The sequence below is a fragment of the Plectrocnemia conspersa genome, unplaced genomic scaffold (assembly GCF_051122295.1).
Source record: "Plectrocnemia conspersa isolate PC_06_02 unplaced genomic scaffold, ASM5112229v1 ptg000003l, whole genome shotgun sequence".
Lineage (NCBI taxonomy): Eukaryota > Metazoa > Arthropoda > Insecta > Trichoptera > Polycentropodidae > Plectrocnemia > Plectrocnemia conspersa.
Window position 1 is genome coordinate 5,595,884 of NW_028277167.1, and position 16,845 is coordinate 5,612,728.

A 16,845-nucleotide genomic window follows, 5' to 3' on the forward strand; every position below is an offset into this window, starting at 1 on the left:
ACTAAGCTTCTTTACTAAATAGCACTACTAAAAAATACTTAAGGATCATGCCATTAAATTAAAAAACAATAAATTGAATTTTATTATAAAATATGTTACAAAATCATAACTCATTTATTTAAGACGCAAAATACATAATTTTAAACCCATAAAATATTATAAATTGCTCCATATGACTGTTATACACTACTATTTACATACATAGGGAAACACGATGTATGCCGCACTTTATCGCCGCATAAAGCCATAGATAGTTGTATCGGAACGAGAGAGAATTCCCTCGCCTGGTCGCCATTAAAATATCTAATACACGCCGTTTCTCACGTGCAGTTCTCTGTATAAAAGTAAGTCTCCCGACGGCCGTCCTTTACTCATATATTGAGAGGCGTTTGAGGAAGATGCTCGTTTTCGAATCAATAGACATACACACATGCTCAGATTTCTGGAGAGAGCGTATCGCTCAGCTCAATGGCTGCGGATGCCTCCTGAAGGAGCCTTTCACATGTAAAATGTATCGGCGGATGCTGGAAGAGACACAAAGACCAAAACGTACCACTGAGAATTACCTCTTCTCGAAGAGAAAGAGAGTGAGGGTACATATACCAGTAATTTGTTAAGCTTATAGGTGCCGATAGATGCTCGGCAAAACAACTTTTCGACGTTTGTGTGAGTGTTTCCGAATGCTCACTATTCAGAAGTAATGCTTAAGGTCTGGTTGGTTGTGCATATGGAAGGAAAACTGTTGCGTCAAAAGTTAAATGGTTCAAGTGTTTGTAAGCTATATATAAATTTGTTAAAATTTTATGATAAATATCTGCGTCGTGCAAGGTATCATATTTCTTTAGAAAAGTCTACATATTAAAATCACAAAAAATATTATAAACATATTTATTTATTTATTTATTAAAATTATAACCATCGTGACCTGACAGGCAAACCCAATGCGTCACGATAGTCAAAAGTACAAATACATTATAATACATACAAATATAAACAAGACAAAACAACAGACACAAATCACCTCAACAGGTGTGCATTGTCCCATACGAACTGAACCAAAACTCCATATGTGCAAGAGAAAATGTCAATATTTCTATGGACAGAATTGAGCAGATAAATAGCCTTGGCCAGAGAAGAGTTGGCAAGTGCTCCAGTTCTAGACTTAACAGGCAAGAATAGTGGACGCGACCGAGAACTATAACCACCTTCAGGAGCCCACATTTGAAGCTGCTCGAGCACTGAAGGATTGTCTACGATGCCCTTGAGCAATTTCCAGAAGTGTTTAATTACATAAACACTTCTGCGAGTCGACAAAGAAACGTATCCCAGGGCTCCAAAAATAAAAGCACTGGGAAACAAAAACGGATAATACCCGTATCCTTCAAGTATAAATATCGAAGAAATTTACGTTGTACTTTTTCCAGCTTCAATTCATTACATTGATTCATTACGCCTGGGATCCAAATGATGGAGCTAGTTTCTAGTATGCTGCGGACTAGAGTATCATAAAGAGTGCGCAATACTAAAGTATTCCTGAAGTAACGCGCATTTCTCAAGATAAAACCGAGCATTTTTAAGGATTTGCTATGAGTCTCTGCAATGTGCTGGCTAAATTTTGCAACGTTCTTCGAAAGTCACTCCTAAATCCTTAGTTGAAGAAAACCTTTCCAGAAAATATCCGCCTAGATGGTATGAATATTTTGCCGGCGTTAATGACCTTGAAAATGAAACTGTGTGACATTTCCTTACACTGAAAGGCAATTGGTTATAGCAAGCCCATTTCCATATAGAGTTGAGATCCTCCTGTAGGTCGAGAGAATCAAAAATCGAATGCATTTTCTTGTAAATTTTCAAGTCATCTGCAAATAATAATAAATCTGAATGCTCTATTGCTGTTTCTATGTCATTAATGAACAATAAAAACAACAATGGACCTAAATTGGATCCTTGAGGTACTCCAGTAGGGGTCTTATATCGCTCTGAAAAAGAGTTATTATACTTGACGAATTGATATCTATTGGGCAAGTAATTTGAGAATAGATTTATGAGATCTTCAGATATGTTTAGTATCAGTAAATATTGTTATCAGTATATGATCAATTTAGTTTATTATGACATATTTTTTTATGTTCAATTACATACTCTTTAATTAATTGGTATTATGTTTTTTCGAATAATTCACAATCAATCAAATTTTAAAATTAATATGTAAATACTTTAATTTTATTTATTATTTATTTGGTTATATATGTTAATATATAACCTTAAAACAGTAAAAGATCGACCGCCGTACATGTACGGCGATACCGCCCAATGGGTTAAATAATACAATATACGGTCTAAGCCATAATATTAGGGCACCCCTTAAAAGAGTATGTAACTTTTACAAGTGCATATTCTGAGAATACCCATACTAAAAATTTTTAAGTAGGCTGTGTTTAAAAATGTCAATTTAATGTTTAAAAATTATTTTTTATTTTTAGAAATACTAAAGTTATGCATTTTAATTTTTGCAACGTAGCCATAGTATTGTTTATTTTTATAATTTAAACTAGGGATTTCTACTTTTTGGATCTTCTTAGCCGCACCACCTGACAAATTTTTTTCAAAGACTGTATGTAGAATTTAATGTTTATTTTGTCTACAATGTATTCCATATTACTAATGTGTCGATTGTAACTTAACTTTTTACACAAAAAACAATTACATATTATTCTTATTATGAACACTAAAGATGTTTTCATAATATCAGTGCATTATTATCTAGTTTAATAATGGAAGTGGTGATGCAAAAAGTATTTTAAAGATGTTCGTCTAAAAAATTGTTTTAATTAAACTTTTGCTATATTTAATACGAAAATAGATAAACGTACTATCCAAAAGAGACGTTATAAAAATGGCATATATTTGGGTAATGGTATTTCTTAATATTAAGTTAAACATTTATAAAAGTGCAATAAATAATTACATCTAAAATTAAATATTAAATTTAAAATCTTCATATTAATTTAATTAATATCAATACATTTCATCGAAAGCTATGGAATAAAGTATTGTAGTATCTGTATGTGTTTATACCAGAAATTAAATTTGATACATAACTCACAGATTAATTACAACATAAATTTTATTATTTTTATATAAGACACATTTCTTGCGATTTATTAAAATTAAAAAGCAATTAAACGTAATGTTTTTCAAAAATTATTATTTTTTATTAAACATTTTTTTGTTTATTTTTCTTTTTCATTTCACTTGTTTTATTAAGATATATTTTTCAGTTCTACATAATATGTATTAAAAATGTGTTGTTTATTAGTGTATTCTTATTAATGTGAAAAACTAATGAATCGTTAAAATTTAAAACATCTCTAATAAAAATAGTCCGGGTCGCGAATTATATTCCATTCGGGAAAAGATCGAATAACCTTTATACCGTAATTTATTTCAAAACGCGAGTGGTGTGTTTAAAAATAGCTTGGTAATATATATGTGTTCGATTAGTGAAATAATAATATAATGTTATAAAGTATTTGTGCAAAGAAATAATATAATATTATAAAGTATTATAAAATAATAAAATATTATAAAAATTATAAATATTATAAAATATTAAAATATTATGAAATATTGTAAAATAATGTTATAAAATAATATAATGTTATAAAGTATTTGTTAAAATGTTATAAAATAATATAAAGTATTATAAAATAATAAAAAATTATAAATATTATAAAATAATAAAATATTATACAATAATAAAATAATATAATGTTATAAAGTATTTGTGCTTGGTAATATATATGTGTTCGATTAGTGAAATAATAATATAATGCTATAAAGTATTTATGCAAAGATAATAATAGACAATTTTTATGAGTAGTTAAAAATAACTAAACAACAATATAAATATTTAAAAATAATTTAACTTAAACGTTATATAAAAATAATATTTTGTTACATGTACATATATAAATATGTGATAAAAAACAGTGTTTATAGAAACATATCTAAGTTGTATATCAAAACATAAAAATGTATATCAGAACTTAAACACGATTTTTTTATTTATAAACTTAAATTTTGTTAATCTTATACTAGCTAAAATTAAAATGCTATTACTAGATAATTTAAATAATAACTAGTCAGTGATAATAATTTACTTTAAAGTGCTCTTACTAATCTCTCTTTTCGTTTATACATCCGCACTTCATTTATAAATGAACTACCTCTCTGCTGAATTTCTACACCGTGTTAGACGGAAAGCTTTGTATATTATTAGAACATATATTTCAGTTGAACCTTTTTCTATTTTAAAACTTGAATAAAAAATATCTAGCAATTACAGTCGATGGCATAAGTAACAGTGCGGCACAGGCCACTTTCCGGCATCGGTCTTTGTTACTTGGTTAAATAATATGACGCAGCCCTGACATCGTCGTTTGTGCTTTCAACTCTCTTTAGTTTGCCAAGTTGGTCGTCCGATTCTTGGTCGCAAATATCGCAAAGTTCAAACTTCACCGAGCCGTATTGTTTGCTTCGAAATATTTAAACAGCTCACTTGTCACTGGTAAATTTCATTCAGGTATGGTAATTATTACGTAAAAGTACAAAAGAACATTGCCTTTTAATACCTTTTCTTAAAATGTTAATTATAGTAATTTAAAAAAAAAATGGGTTATTTGCCTGTAGAGTAAGAAAATATTACAATTAAGAAACCATAAACTAAGCTTAATACTAGTATTATTCAATTTTAAAGTAATGTGTTGAAAGTGCGGATTAATTACAAAACATAAATAAATATAAAGCTGCATGCTTATTTTTCAGTAAGTAAAGGAATAGAGTAAGAATTTCCAATGTTTTGTTACAGATTGACAGTATTTTTTTTTATTTACAGAGAGTCTTCGTGATTATTTCAACAAATTCGGTGACATCACAGAAGTCATGGTGATGAAGGATCCGACGACGAGGCGATCAAGGTCAGTTTTTTTTCATACTTCTATACCCTTAGTATATGTGTGTAATAATTTACGTTATGTCGTATATAGTATTTGCAAGCTTTACATATTTAAATTTAGAATCAATCTGCGTTTCTCTTAATATTTTCACAGCATCGTTTTAAATATGATTAAAAGTATCAATAAAATATTTTGATATTACAAATCTGTGTTGATTTTGTATTATCGCCACAGATGGTTTTGAATATGTAACAATCCCGCGCACTAGTCGTATGGTTGTCAACGTTGTTGCGTAAGGGTGAACTATTGTAGTTTATATAATTTTGATAATTTGTAAAGGGCTATAATTTATGTATGCAATTAACCGGCTGCGGTTGCGCAGCGCAAATTCGAAGCGTATAGTTAAAAACCATCAAAACGTAGGCTGCGCGCCGCCGTGCAAAATTTTCAACATGGCGGTTTTGCACTATTGTGCCGCGGCCGCCATTTTATAAATTATCCAAAACCACCAAAACCGAAAAACTGTTATGGCTGTGCAACGATAAATGCGAAAATATAAATTGCGGACGCGACCGAATACTAGAACTGACCTCTGGGGGTGGCGTTTTGCGTTGTTGAACATTTAAATTGCGATTATAATCGAAATCGTACATATTATATTACGATGGTTGAGCTTGTATTTAGTTTCATGGGAGCCATTGAAATATATTAATATATTAATTTATTTATTTAATAACATATGTACATGTTCAGGGCATAGCAACTTAACGCCAACGCAAAGGGAAATGCATCCATTAACTGCGAGTACCTGGATGAAAAACAAGTCAATAGTATCCGATAGATGTATTAAAAGTCTGTGCTCATTTGAAATTTGTCTAATAATTCTGTTCTTGCATGCAGTATTTCAAACAATACTATGGAATACAAGCGCTGCTAATTAGGTGGCACACAAAAACGAAGTTCTTTCGTTGGGTATTTTTCCTAAGTCAGCGACTCAACGGTGAATCATTTGTTGATATTTACTTTCTACATTTTTTGCTTTAAATAAGTTACCGAATTATTCACAATTTTTTGTACTAGTTTCATTTATCAGTAAACCAAGGTTTTTATATTAATTTTTAGAAAGAGATAAAATCACTAAAGGTTGCTGGCGTTGAAAGAGTTAAAATGTGCCTTTCAAAGTACACTTGTCGACGCAACTCAAGGAAATTATATTTCAGCATTTTTTGTGAGAATTTTCTGGGAAGTACAAATATATAATATTTATGTTCTCTTACAAGTATCTGAAAAAGTTTTCTTAAATAAAAAAGTAGTTCTTTTATTTGGCAATCAGACTAGAAGCTGTTTACTAGTTGATTAAACAAAGCACAGAGTGACTTAAAGCTCTTTAATTGGGCGTATCACAAGATAAATCCTTAGAAGCTTATTAATTGCATATGTTTCTTATATTCTTAGCTTGAAATACAATATTGAAATCGATCACCACTTCTGTGCGATAAAGCACAACGTTATTTATTTCACAATCAACAATAAGTCATGATATAACATTTTTTTAAGCTAAATGGTAATTCATTAAAGGATGACCACTCACATAGATTTACATCATAAAATTAAATGAAATCGATTATAATGAATAATTAAAGGCTACCACCAAAAAGCCTGAATTAGGAACTAGAAATAACCTCATTATTATAATTAATATATAGAAGAAACAGTATCAGACCGAGATTAGAATCTTAAAGAATTCTCTATGTAGCAATGTATTTAGAACGATCTGAAAAGTATAGTTAAAAAATTAATGATTTTTTGTAAAAATCTAAACCCTTTTTTTTTTATTTAAGTTTAAGGCATGACAAACTTTATCAAAAACCTTTTCAAAATCAGTTGAGTGACATCTATCTGTTTGCTTGTATCAACATTTTAAATCTAATAATTAAAAAAAACGTTTAATATATAAACCAATAGAGAAATACCATTGTAACACACTATAAGTGATATAATGATTATTGTAAATGAAATATATATTTTTTTATCAGTAAACATATTGTGTCCAAGAATAGTTTTTAAACTATATAATTTAATCTGTAGTTTTTTTCCATTTAAATATCGGTTAATATAGATCTGAAAAGCATTTTGCAAAATATGACCCAATCTATTAAAATACATAAAAAAAAATTTAGATTAGGAGAAATGTTTTTTTTAAAGATATTTTTAGTTAAAATACCATTGAATTTAAATGAAAAATAAACAGTAGCACAAACAATATATATTATATTCCGATTCGGGTAAAAACAAACTTGGTTTTTTGAGCATCGTATATGTACCTATTGTAAAGATTTATCTGCATTTACCATGCTAATAAATAATCATTAGAACTGTAAAAATATCTGTCACCAAACGCCTTATTTAATAATATTATGATAATTTTTTTAAATTGTGCCCCAAGGCTTTCAGAAAAGGACCGATCATACCGAGGCCAAGCAAAATCGAATGGCGTATTAGTTGTATATAGCCTTGTCCAAAACAGTGAAACTACTTAATATAAGTGTCAGGGGTTTTAATTTTGTTTTTTTAATGACATAGTTTGTCGTTATTTAATTTTTGTTAAACCTTTTGTATTTTTTAGTTATACTAGAAGCTTTTCATGGTTGCGTACGTAGGCTTAAGGTGTGGATTTAATTCTGGATTCTGAACCTCGAGCTGGATCAAGGGATGCAAAGAGAGAAGCGGCGGCTTCTGCGATCTTCGTTGTTCTGGCTTTCTCTTAGATAACACTTGTATAAGCTGGAGAGCTCTGAAAGTTCCGATGCCTTGAACTCTGAAGTGTGATTGTCGATAAAAGTGTTAGAGAAAGTCTCTGAGGAAAGATTGTTGCTTTCCTGTGTTCCAGAATTAATTTTGTTTTCCACCTGCTAGTTTTATTGACATATTGACGTTGGCAGCTAGAGTAGGTAACGAATGATCGTTATGAACGACTATCCTAAATGCACGTGATATATTTTCTTGAGGTGTTTGCAATGAATACTTTTAATGTTTCTAATTTATAGCGGGTACTTTGACTTTATTTGCAAAAAGTTTTTTTCACAGTAGTGTTCCATTTTTACAAAGAAATCCCTTTTTAAGTATTTCATATTTATTATTCACTATAAATCTGCAAACTTTTTGCCTACCCTCATAAGTTTTACCTATCATTTATATACTTGTTGTACTGCAGAGTTGAGTGAAAATCGGTAGCGCACCCCATGATCCTTTTAGGATCTTACAAAAAAATTGAACAGCAGCCAATGAACACGCTAGATGATTACGACCAACACCACCAGAGGTGTCGGCTTCACAGCGGGTTTTCCTGGCGTGCCAATGTATGTGCACGTAGTACCGCGGTGCAAACTGAAAACTTTCAGGGCATTAGTCGTGGCGGTGCGAATTGCGTCGGACAGAGGCTTTATACGAAAACTTGAACCTTTTTAAGCCCGAAACTGGCGGTGGAATTCTTGCAGGCGAACCGCGAATGGAAGTTAAGCAAATGGTCGTGCGGGATAAATTCCTCGGCGCTATCGCGGATGCTCGGTTAACCATCGTCCATAAACAATATGTGTGTATGTGTATAAATAAAGTTTGTCAAACGTTCGACCGTGCATTGTTTCAAAACTGCTTATAAACGAGATTTTGAATGAGCCGCTAAAACTAAACGCTCAAAAGTATTTTTTTCTGTAGCTCTAACCACTGTTACAATTGTGCGGTTAACTTTGAGTATGCGCGCTCGCTATTATTTTAAAATATTTTATGTTATGAAAAAGTTAGAAGATTAATATGAAAACACTGTACAATGAATCTGTCAATCTCTTTGCCACAAATATAATTATTATAGAAAATAATGGCAACAAAATTGAATGTTTTTCAAAAGTTGTTTTATATTTATATTAAATTTAAATTTTTGCTCTCTAGATATCGAAACAAAATTATAATACTAATAAAAGTTGATTTATTTATTTAGTCTTAGAATTTCAGAATTCAGACGCACCATCGCTTGGCTCTATATTGCTCGTAGGGTGCGTCAGGCGCACCACTTCAATTAATGAAATATAACGTCGATTTTTGGGTATTTTCTGTGCATGTTTTGAATGGCGTTTTTGCAGTGTTGTAAGCAAGAGTTTCAAGAAGCGTATCTTATCAAAAAAATGTAATTTTTACTTTAATCAAGCCGAGGAGAGCTCATTTATCGGGATAAGTCGGGGTTTTTCTGATGACTAAATTTAAATGCAGATGTGCCGTAGATTTCTCCAAAGGCAATGGTTGGCGATCGTCCTTCGGTAGACATGCGTCGGTGACGTTTTTATTGCCTATTGGGTTTTCGACAGTCTCGGGTGTACATAATTTGTGTCTATGTAAGACTATAGTGATTAATAATTTTGTTTTAATTACATATTTTTTCATTTTTTAAATTTTATTGTAAAATATTTTTTTAAATTGTATTGTAAAAAAAACAGTGCTATCGCTGAATATAGTGATTGTAATGATAATATGTTTTGTAGTGATAGTGATGGAGAGGATTTCATGTTTGATTTTTCATCTTCCAATGATGATAGTAAAGAAAGTAATGTCAAAACTAGGCATGTTGCCTTGAATCGAATATGGAATACAGGCAATTAAAATAATAGCGAAAGAAACGATACCTCAAACAAATCGCACCACATCAGAAAATTGGAGAATAATAACTAGTAATGACAATTTACTCTAAAAATAGCAATATTTACAAGTGATAAATGTCCTGGGCCCCAAGTTCCCGCAAACTGTATACAACCTATTGATTATTCTCAATTGTTTTACACTGATGAGTTGGTATACTAATAAAACTTTGGGATTTACGAAAAATTAAAAAATAATATTTCTCTATATTTGTTTCTTTAATTTATAATAAATCAACACCCCACATATTATTAAACTTAGTGCCCTTTTTCGTGCATCACTTTGTTTATTTTTATATAAAAATATGCTATTTAAACATTATTAGCTCGAATATATAAAATCACAAACAAATATGTTCCATAAAGCTACCCATTAAAAGTTTTGTCTATTTTTAATTTAGAAATATATAAAATAATATGACATTAACTGCAACGTTTCATTTGACCTTCGATGGGACGTATTATAGCTTTTAAAAATATACCTAACATCAGTTTATATAAACCTAGATATACCTTGTGCAAGCGATGTAAGCTTTCTTCGTTCGCAGGTAGATACCTTGATCTAAAACTGAGTGGCATGTCTTTGTTATTTGTGTATATTTACTTATTTATGGTTAAAACATTTTTTGGTCCCATAAATATTTTAAAATGGGTGGTCGCCCTATTGTGTTTATTTATTGTTATGGATTGTCAACCAATGGTACTTGAGAGAACCAAAGAAAATTAAAATGTAATTTAGAGAAATGTATATATTTGTTCTGATTTCTTCGTTTTTGGTATTAGTTTATTTATATTTATGCTCTATATATATAATTTTAATTTTTCCTGAGCTAACGACATACCTAGTACAATAACGATTACGAGTGCAAAGGGTTAAGGTGCATTATTATTTTTTTATGACTTATTTAATTATAAATTTAAATATTTATTGGGATCACAGAGTGTCAGATATGTTAAATTATGCTCATCTACAATATTTACTATATAAATATTAATTACAGAACAACTGCGATAACGTGCATCCTTGTTTTACTGCATATAAATTTCAACTCTGAAACAAATTCAATAAATAATAAGTCGTACATATTAAACGTGACGCGTAAAAAGTTACGCTTTTCCTAAGCCACACCACATTGCTTATGCATGTATGGCTTCCGTCATAGTCGAAGGGCCTCGGCCATAAGTCACCTTGATAAACGCCATCGGAATAAACCCGGCGAGCACGTTCATCTTATATGGTTGGTTGATCTGCGATAGTGACGCGTGCTAACTTCCGGCGCCGCCGCCCCACGGAAGTACCTGAGACAGGGCCGGCGTACGGAATTAACAACCGGTAATTAGCGACGTACACATATACACACACGCACGCACGTAGGCACACACGGGAGCTGCGACAACAGCCGCGTCTTTGGGAATTATGAGTATTGACCCAGAACAAACATCGAGCGACGTACAAACAGTGCGTAGCCCGCATACTGAACAGGTGACCCTCGTTATGCACCCCTGGAGGGATCGGCACGTGAGGATGGACCTTGGAGCCGGAGGAAAACTATATATTAAAGGGATAGTGTCCGAGTTTTGCATGTGAAGGGTCTAATAATTGTCAAGTGTCGGACGGTGGCGTTTGATATAATTTCTAAGTGCTAAAAACCGTATCTTAGTAAAATATACTATATGTACATATATGTATTTGCTGCTAATAAATGTTTAGCTCAATTCTTTAGCTTATTTTTTATATAAGATGTGGAAAAATTGAAGCTTTCTCGCACTTAAGTATGTTTACTTTATCACTAGTTATCTCCACTTCTGACTACTTCGGGAAAAGCATGTTTGGCGAAGAATATTCTTAGACTGATTTCATTGCCTTAGTTCTTCAGTTATTGTGTGCAAGGCTTCTACAAAGAACATTTAATATTCATTTTGGTTACTATGAATTTAATTATTGATGTGCTATTCAATAGTAATTTCAAAGTTAAATACGAGTATTACGACAGCGCAGTGCAAACACTAGTACATAACGACGGTGTGCAGTTTCATGTTTGTTTTACTTGCAAGCGTGTGTGTAATATTGCGGTGGATGTGCGATTCGTCGAAGGATTTTCCTGATTCCTGTTTCCTGGGTTAATATTGCATATGCGCGAGTTTAGTGTGAATTGTGTTCAAAAGTTCTTGTTATACAAGACCCGCCACGTGCGACGCATGCGAATGCTCGCTACAGTTTCAACTTGTTGTTTTATAATACAGTACTATATAAATTTGTCTAGTTTTATATTTGGGATAATAAGTAGTTCGGATCGGGATTTTAAATCAGTGGATAAAAATTTATGAAAAATTTTCATTTAAAAAATCTAATTCAAGATGCTTTTTAGCTTAAAATCATCTTATAAATTAAATTCTAGCTTGCTATTTAAACATTCTGTCTTTTAATAAAACAGTGATAAAATTAATTTCGTTGACAGTTTGTAACCTATAATGGCCGATTGTTGAAAACACATGTTACCACTTCAGGTGTTTCTTAAGAGTCCAACCTAGCCCCTCTTTTCACTACGTTATGTGATAATGACATAAATAGAGTACGCTCGGGATAAGGATGCCGGCTTATTACTGTGTACGTGTACATGTATATGAGAGGGAGAAGCGATGTAGCGTGTACTTCGTTGTCTCGCTTTCTCTTTTAAGGACAGTCGCTGATTCGTCAACGCTGGTATTCGTCATTAAAGTGCAGTGTGGCACAGAAGTTCGATCTTCTCTAGTGATTTATTTTAAATAATTTTGTGTTGATATTGGTTTAACCCAGATATACCCACTGTCCCATGGGTTGGTCACTAAACTCGTGCCACTGTTTTTTATTTATAAATGAAATTTTAAGAGAATAAAATTTTTTGGGCATATCTGGGTTAATTGATATCAAGGCTTCAAATATACACTGTAAGTTATTTGTTCTCTTACCCGTGGATTAAAATATTTTAATTATTTTTCGATTAATCCGTACGTTGTTGGTTTTTTTACACTATTCTCTGTAAGGCTTAAAAAAGTTATTATTTTTATCGTTGCGCCAATGATAATTTTTTAATTTATTCAATGGATTCTAATGATTTAATAGAGTCGTCGAGCCATTAAACAATCTGCAAATAATTTCTTGCCCCATTTTATATCTTTTTGCTTTTGAAGAATAGCTAAAGACTTCATTATTTTCTTGACTATTGAAAGATTTTGAATTTTGCAAATATTTAATTAATGACATCAATGACTGGTTTCTTCGATTATATAATATATTTTTAATTGTCCGTTAAAATTTCCAACTAAGCTCAGATGTATGTATGTTAAATAAACATATATTTTCTTTTAAAATAAAAAAAATAAATATTCTGAGCAAAATTGTTTTGAGCCACACAGTTCACGCATACAATAACAAACCGGAATCCTTATCCCGAGCGTACTCTACAACAATTACAAATTAATGTTTTTTTTCGATAAATACATGATTTTAAATGGATAACAAGCAATTATAAATCACTGACGGTACATAATACCATTAGACTAAAATGTCGTTTTTTTTTGTACTCCCCCCCCTCCCCCCCGATTATGCCGCGCGTATTTTTTGCAAAAACTCGCATTTTATTTTTTATTGAACAAATAAATAAATTTTACATAAATAAAAAAATATTATCATTACTGAATACAATGCATTAAGTTGTGTGTCATTAATTAATACCAAGTTGATTATAAGTTCATTTTGAACGCAGTGAAAAAGTAAATTTATATCTGCATCTTAGCAAGTCAATCTCTAATTCATAATATCAAATCAAAATAAAAGAATAATAGCTTTTTGCTAAAACGTATTAAACGATAAAAACATTCACAGCGTAAAAATAAAGCAAATGAAAATAGTCTAGTGAGATGCAGTAAAAGTATTTATAAGTATATTTTTTTAAACGATCCACTGTTTTTTTTGTGTGAATTTGTAAGACTTTCCAAGATCATTAATAAGGGAATAGATGACAAAAGCGGATTTACGCAGGTAGACGCACTGTCTATTGCGCATCATTTATGCACAAAGGGTAGTTTTTCTGGTGCTTACGAGTGAGTAGATGGTCTGTGAAATCTCTAATTGTTACACAATTGTAGTATTGAATATTATCTTCTATTGTAAGGCCTTTTGTCGAAACGTAATGGTTATTTCCTATTTATAATATTTTAAATAGTCGCTCAAATAACCTCAGGGTTAACGGTTCAGCTGTTTGGACCTCCCACAAAGCGACGAAACGTAAGACAATTAAAAGTTTTTATAACAAAAAAAAGTTTATTGATAAAACGCTTTTACTGCATTAAGTTGAACTGTTACCGATGCGTTCCTTAATGAAAATGCTTTTTTAATAACATTCAGAGCCTTGATTACAATATGGAGTTGACATATTAAATATATAATTTAAACAAGAGATATAACCCGCTAAATAATATCTAGAAAACCCTATATTTTCAGCATTTATTGTCATGATGTTATAAAGAAGCAATGAGAACTATTGCTTATAAACTCAGGTCGCAAGTTCAATCTATAATTAAAAGTAATACTAATTCTGATTATTTATTTTGTTTTGGTAATATTATATTGATGTATATACGTATCAGTACTATGCAAAATTGTTAATAAAAATGTACTATATCATTTATAAAAAATATTTGTCAAGTTTACAAAGTTCTGAATTTTGCTATGTTTGTTGACAGAAAAGAAAAATGCAGTTTTGAATAGTATAAAAAAATGTAGATATCAAATCAATTCATAAAGCATCAAAATTTATCCGGTAAATCTCTGAGAAAAAATAAATCAAAGCTTCATAAGGATAGACCGTCATTCGAAAGCGCCAACTTTTGCACAATTCTGCGCCTGAAAGTTTCATTTGCGTTTTGCAGCAGCTTTTTTTAGTTTGCGCGCCCCCAGATCAAGTGTAAAAAAAGACTCAATTATGCGGAAAGCTTTTAACGAGGTCCATTATGGAAGCGCCATTAAGCCCGCGTAACCATTGCGCTCTACATGCCACTTAAGCACAACAGAAACTAACAATCCATTCCGCACACTTTGCTTCAATACCGCACCGCACACCGGATTAAATTAATAATTTGATTTCACTATATATGTGTTAGCTATATTCGTACACATACATGTGCGCGCAGGTATGGTAACCATTCGAACAATCTGCATTATTGCACGTTGAAATTTCGCTAGATTTCCCACACTAGAAGAACTGCATATATATGTATGCACAGACCGAGCTGGCTGGCCGTCGTAATTGGCAATGTCGAAACGTGTTGCATATTAATAATGCTAGAGAGATTCAAAGAAATGCCCAGCTTAATGTGTTTAATAACTGCATTTGCATTTAAATATGCACACTGAAAGCTGCGCCCCGACTGGAACTTTCCGCGGCCGTCTCGATCGCCATTTTAAAATCTGCGATTAAAATAACGGCTGCTCTGTGTGAGGTTTAACAATAAGGGTGATTTTAACTGAGATTTTCTATTCGAATAATCAACGAGATATTGTGATATTTATAGCATCATGGGAAAATCATGTATGGACCATATCAAGAACAGTTATTAAACTCTCATATAAATTATTTATTTTGATGGACGCAACACTTATCACATAGCATATATTTGACTTAAGGTATATGTCACGAGGAAATGATCGTAAACAAAGCAACATTACCGTGATATGTTTACGATAGGTCGTAAATCATGTTGGCGCGGCCAACAAGCGCATCTGCTAGCTGGCTGGCGGCCGCAGCATCTCTTTTATTGTCGGCAATAACATCTGCATTTTATCGTCGATATAGTGGAACGTTTAATATAGCAATCTGCGGAATACCATACCTACGTTCATAGCGTGTATGTATGTTTTGGTTCGACTTTGCGATACGATCGGTGCGGTAGTTGTCCTAATGGACTGTAAACTCGGCCACAATTTTAGGACTAATGTTTTTCATTCAAATGCGGCCGGGATGTGCTCAACCTAGAATTGGTGAAATTGTCTTGATTGGGGGTTAAATTGTTGTACAATTATCAACACAGTTTTGGATATATCGAAATCGTTTCAAACTTAAGCAAATTTTAAGTATTGAACTGGTGACTCACAATCACATTTTGATTTGATACACTTACGATTTAATTTTAGATGATACTTCTCAAAATTTCAGAAATATTTGCTGTATATGTTTTACTCTCTCTCATTGTCTGAAATCTGTCTCTAGCGAGGATTTATGTTAAACTGAATTGGCTCGTTTTCAAATCTTGTTGCAAGATCCATTTGTAGTGCATGTTTTAATCTTCTAATACGGTTCCTAGGTGTAACAAGTCTTGCAACTAGCTGGTTAGGATGATATATTTATCGTAATATCTATGAATTTCATTCTTCACATGGCTTTCAGTAGTTGTCTTCTTTTCATGTTGTCGCTTTCGAGTCCTGTTGTGTGTGTTTTGTATTATAAGTATCTCCTTTTTCTAAGGGTGAATTGTATACACTTATTCGTTTGTAGTTTACGTTTTGCCAGATTATAAACAGCTGTGATAGTTATGGGTCCAGCCCAATCATCTATTTTTATGTGGCTTAAATGTATTGTTTTATTATATTTTTAATATCTGAATGTGTTCACTATAGTACAGTATTTTTGCGTATTGCTTCAATTGAACATCTAGTTGTGATGCTCGGCTGCCAATGTTCGTATCCGACTATACTATCTAAAGTTTGCTTACTTTTACTGGCAAAATTTCTACCGTCAAAATAAAAGAAAGTCTTCTGTTAATTTTCGCAAACCATTTGGAGCTGGCTGGGCGTAAATTGAATTTGCGATAAAATAAAAAAAATTAAAAGTATTATTTTATTTGTTTGTATTAGTAAAACGAGTGAACATTAAATGAGCTATACGGAAATCTTATAATCCATGGTTCAAATAAGTCAATGCTACTATTGTATTATTTCATACAGTTTTAGAAGTAGGTCTAGTTAAAATTACGACGTCATTGTCGTCCAAACGTATCCAGCGTTATATAATCCATTTTGCTGAATAGTTTAAACTTAATTGAAAACTTTGCACATGAATACACATCTATATATACACACATGCATACATGAATCTATCATACGAAGCGAATTTTTTCGCATCGCCACACAGTTCCGTCGACATGTAGATGATGAATAATGAAAT

At 31.7% G+C, this 16,845-nt stretch overlaps 1 protein-coding gene across 14 annotated transcripts in view; it reads left to right on the top strand.

Annotated features, from left to right (window-relative positions):
• Positions 1-16,845, top strand: part of Rbp6 (RNA-binding protein 6) — a 1,186,203-nt gene that overhangs the window by 458,526 nt on the left and 710,832 nt on the right. For all 14 annotated transcript variants that reach the window (XM_088182883.1, XM_088182887.1, XM_088182888.1 and 11 more), the window contains exon 3: positions 4,898-4,979. In XM_088182883.1, coding sequence (XP_088039009.1) covers positions 4,898-4,979 — 82 coding nt within the window. The remainder of the gene's footprint in view (positions 1-4,897; positions 4,980-16,845) is intronic.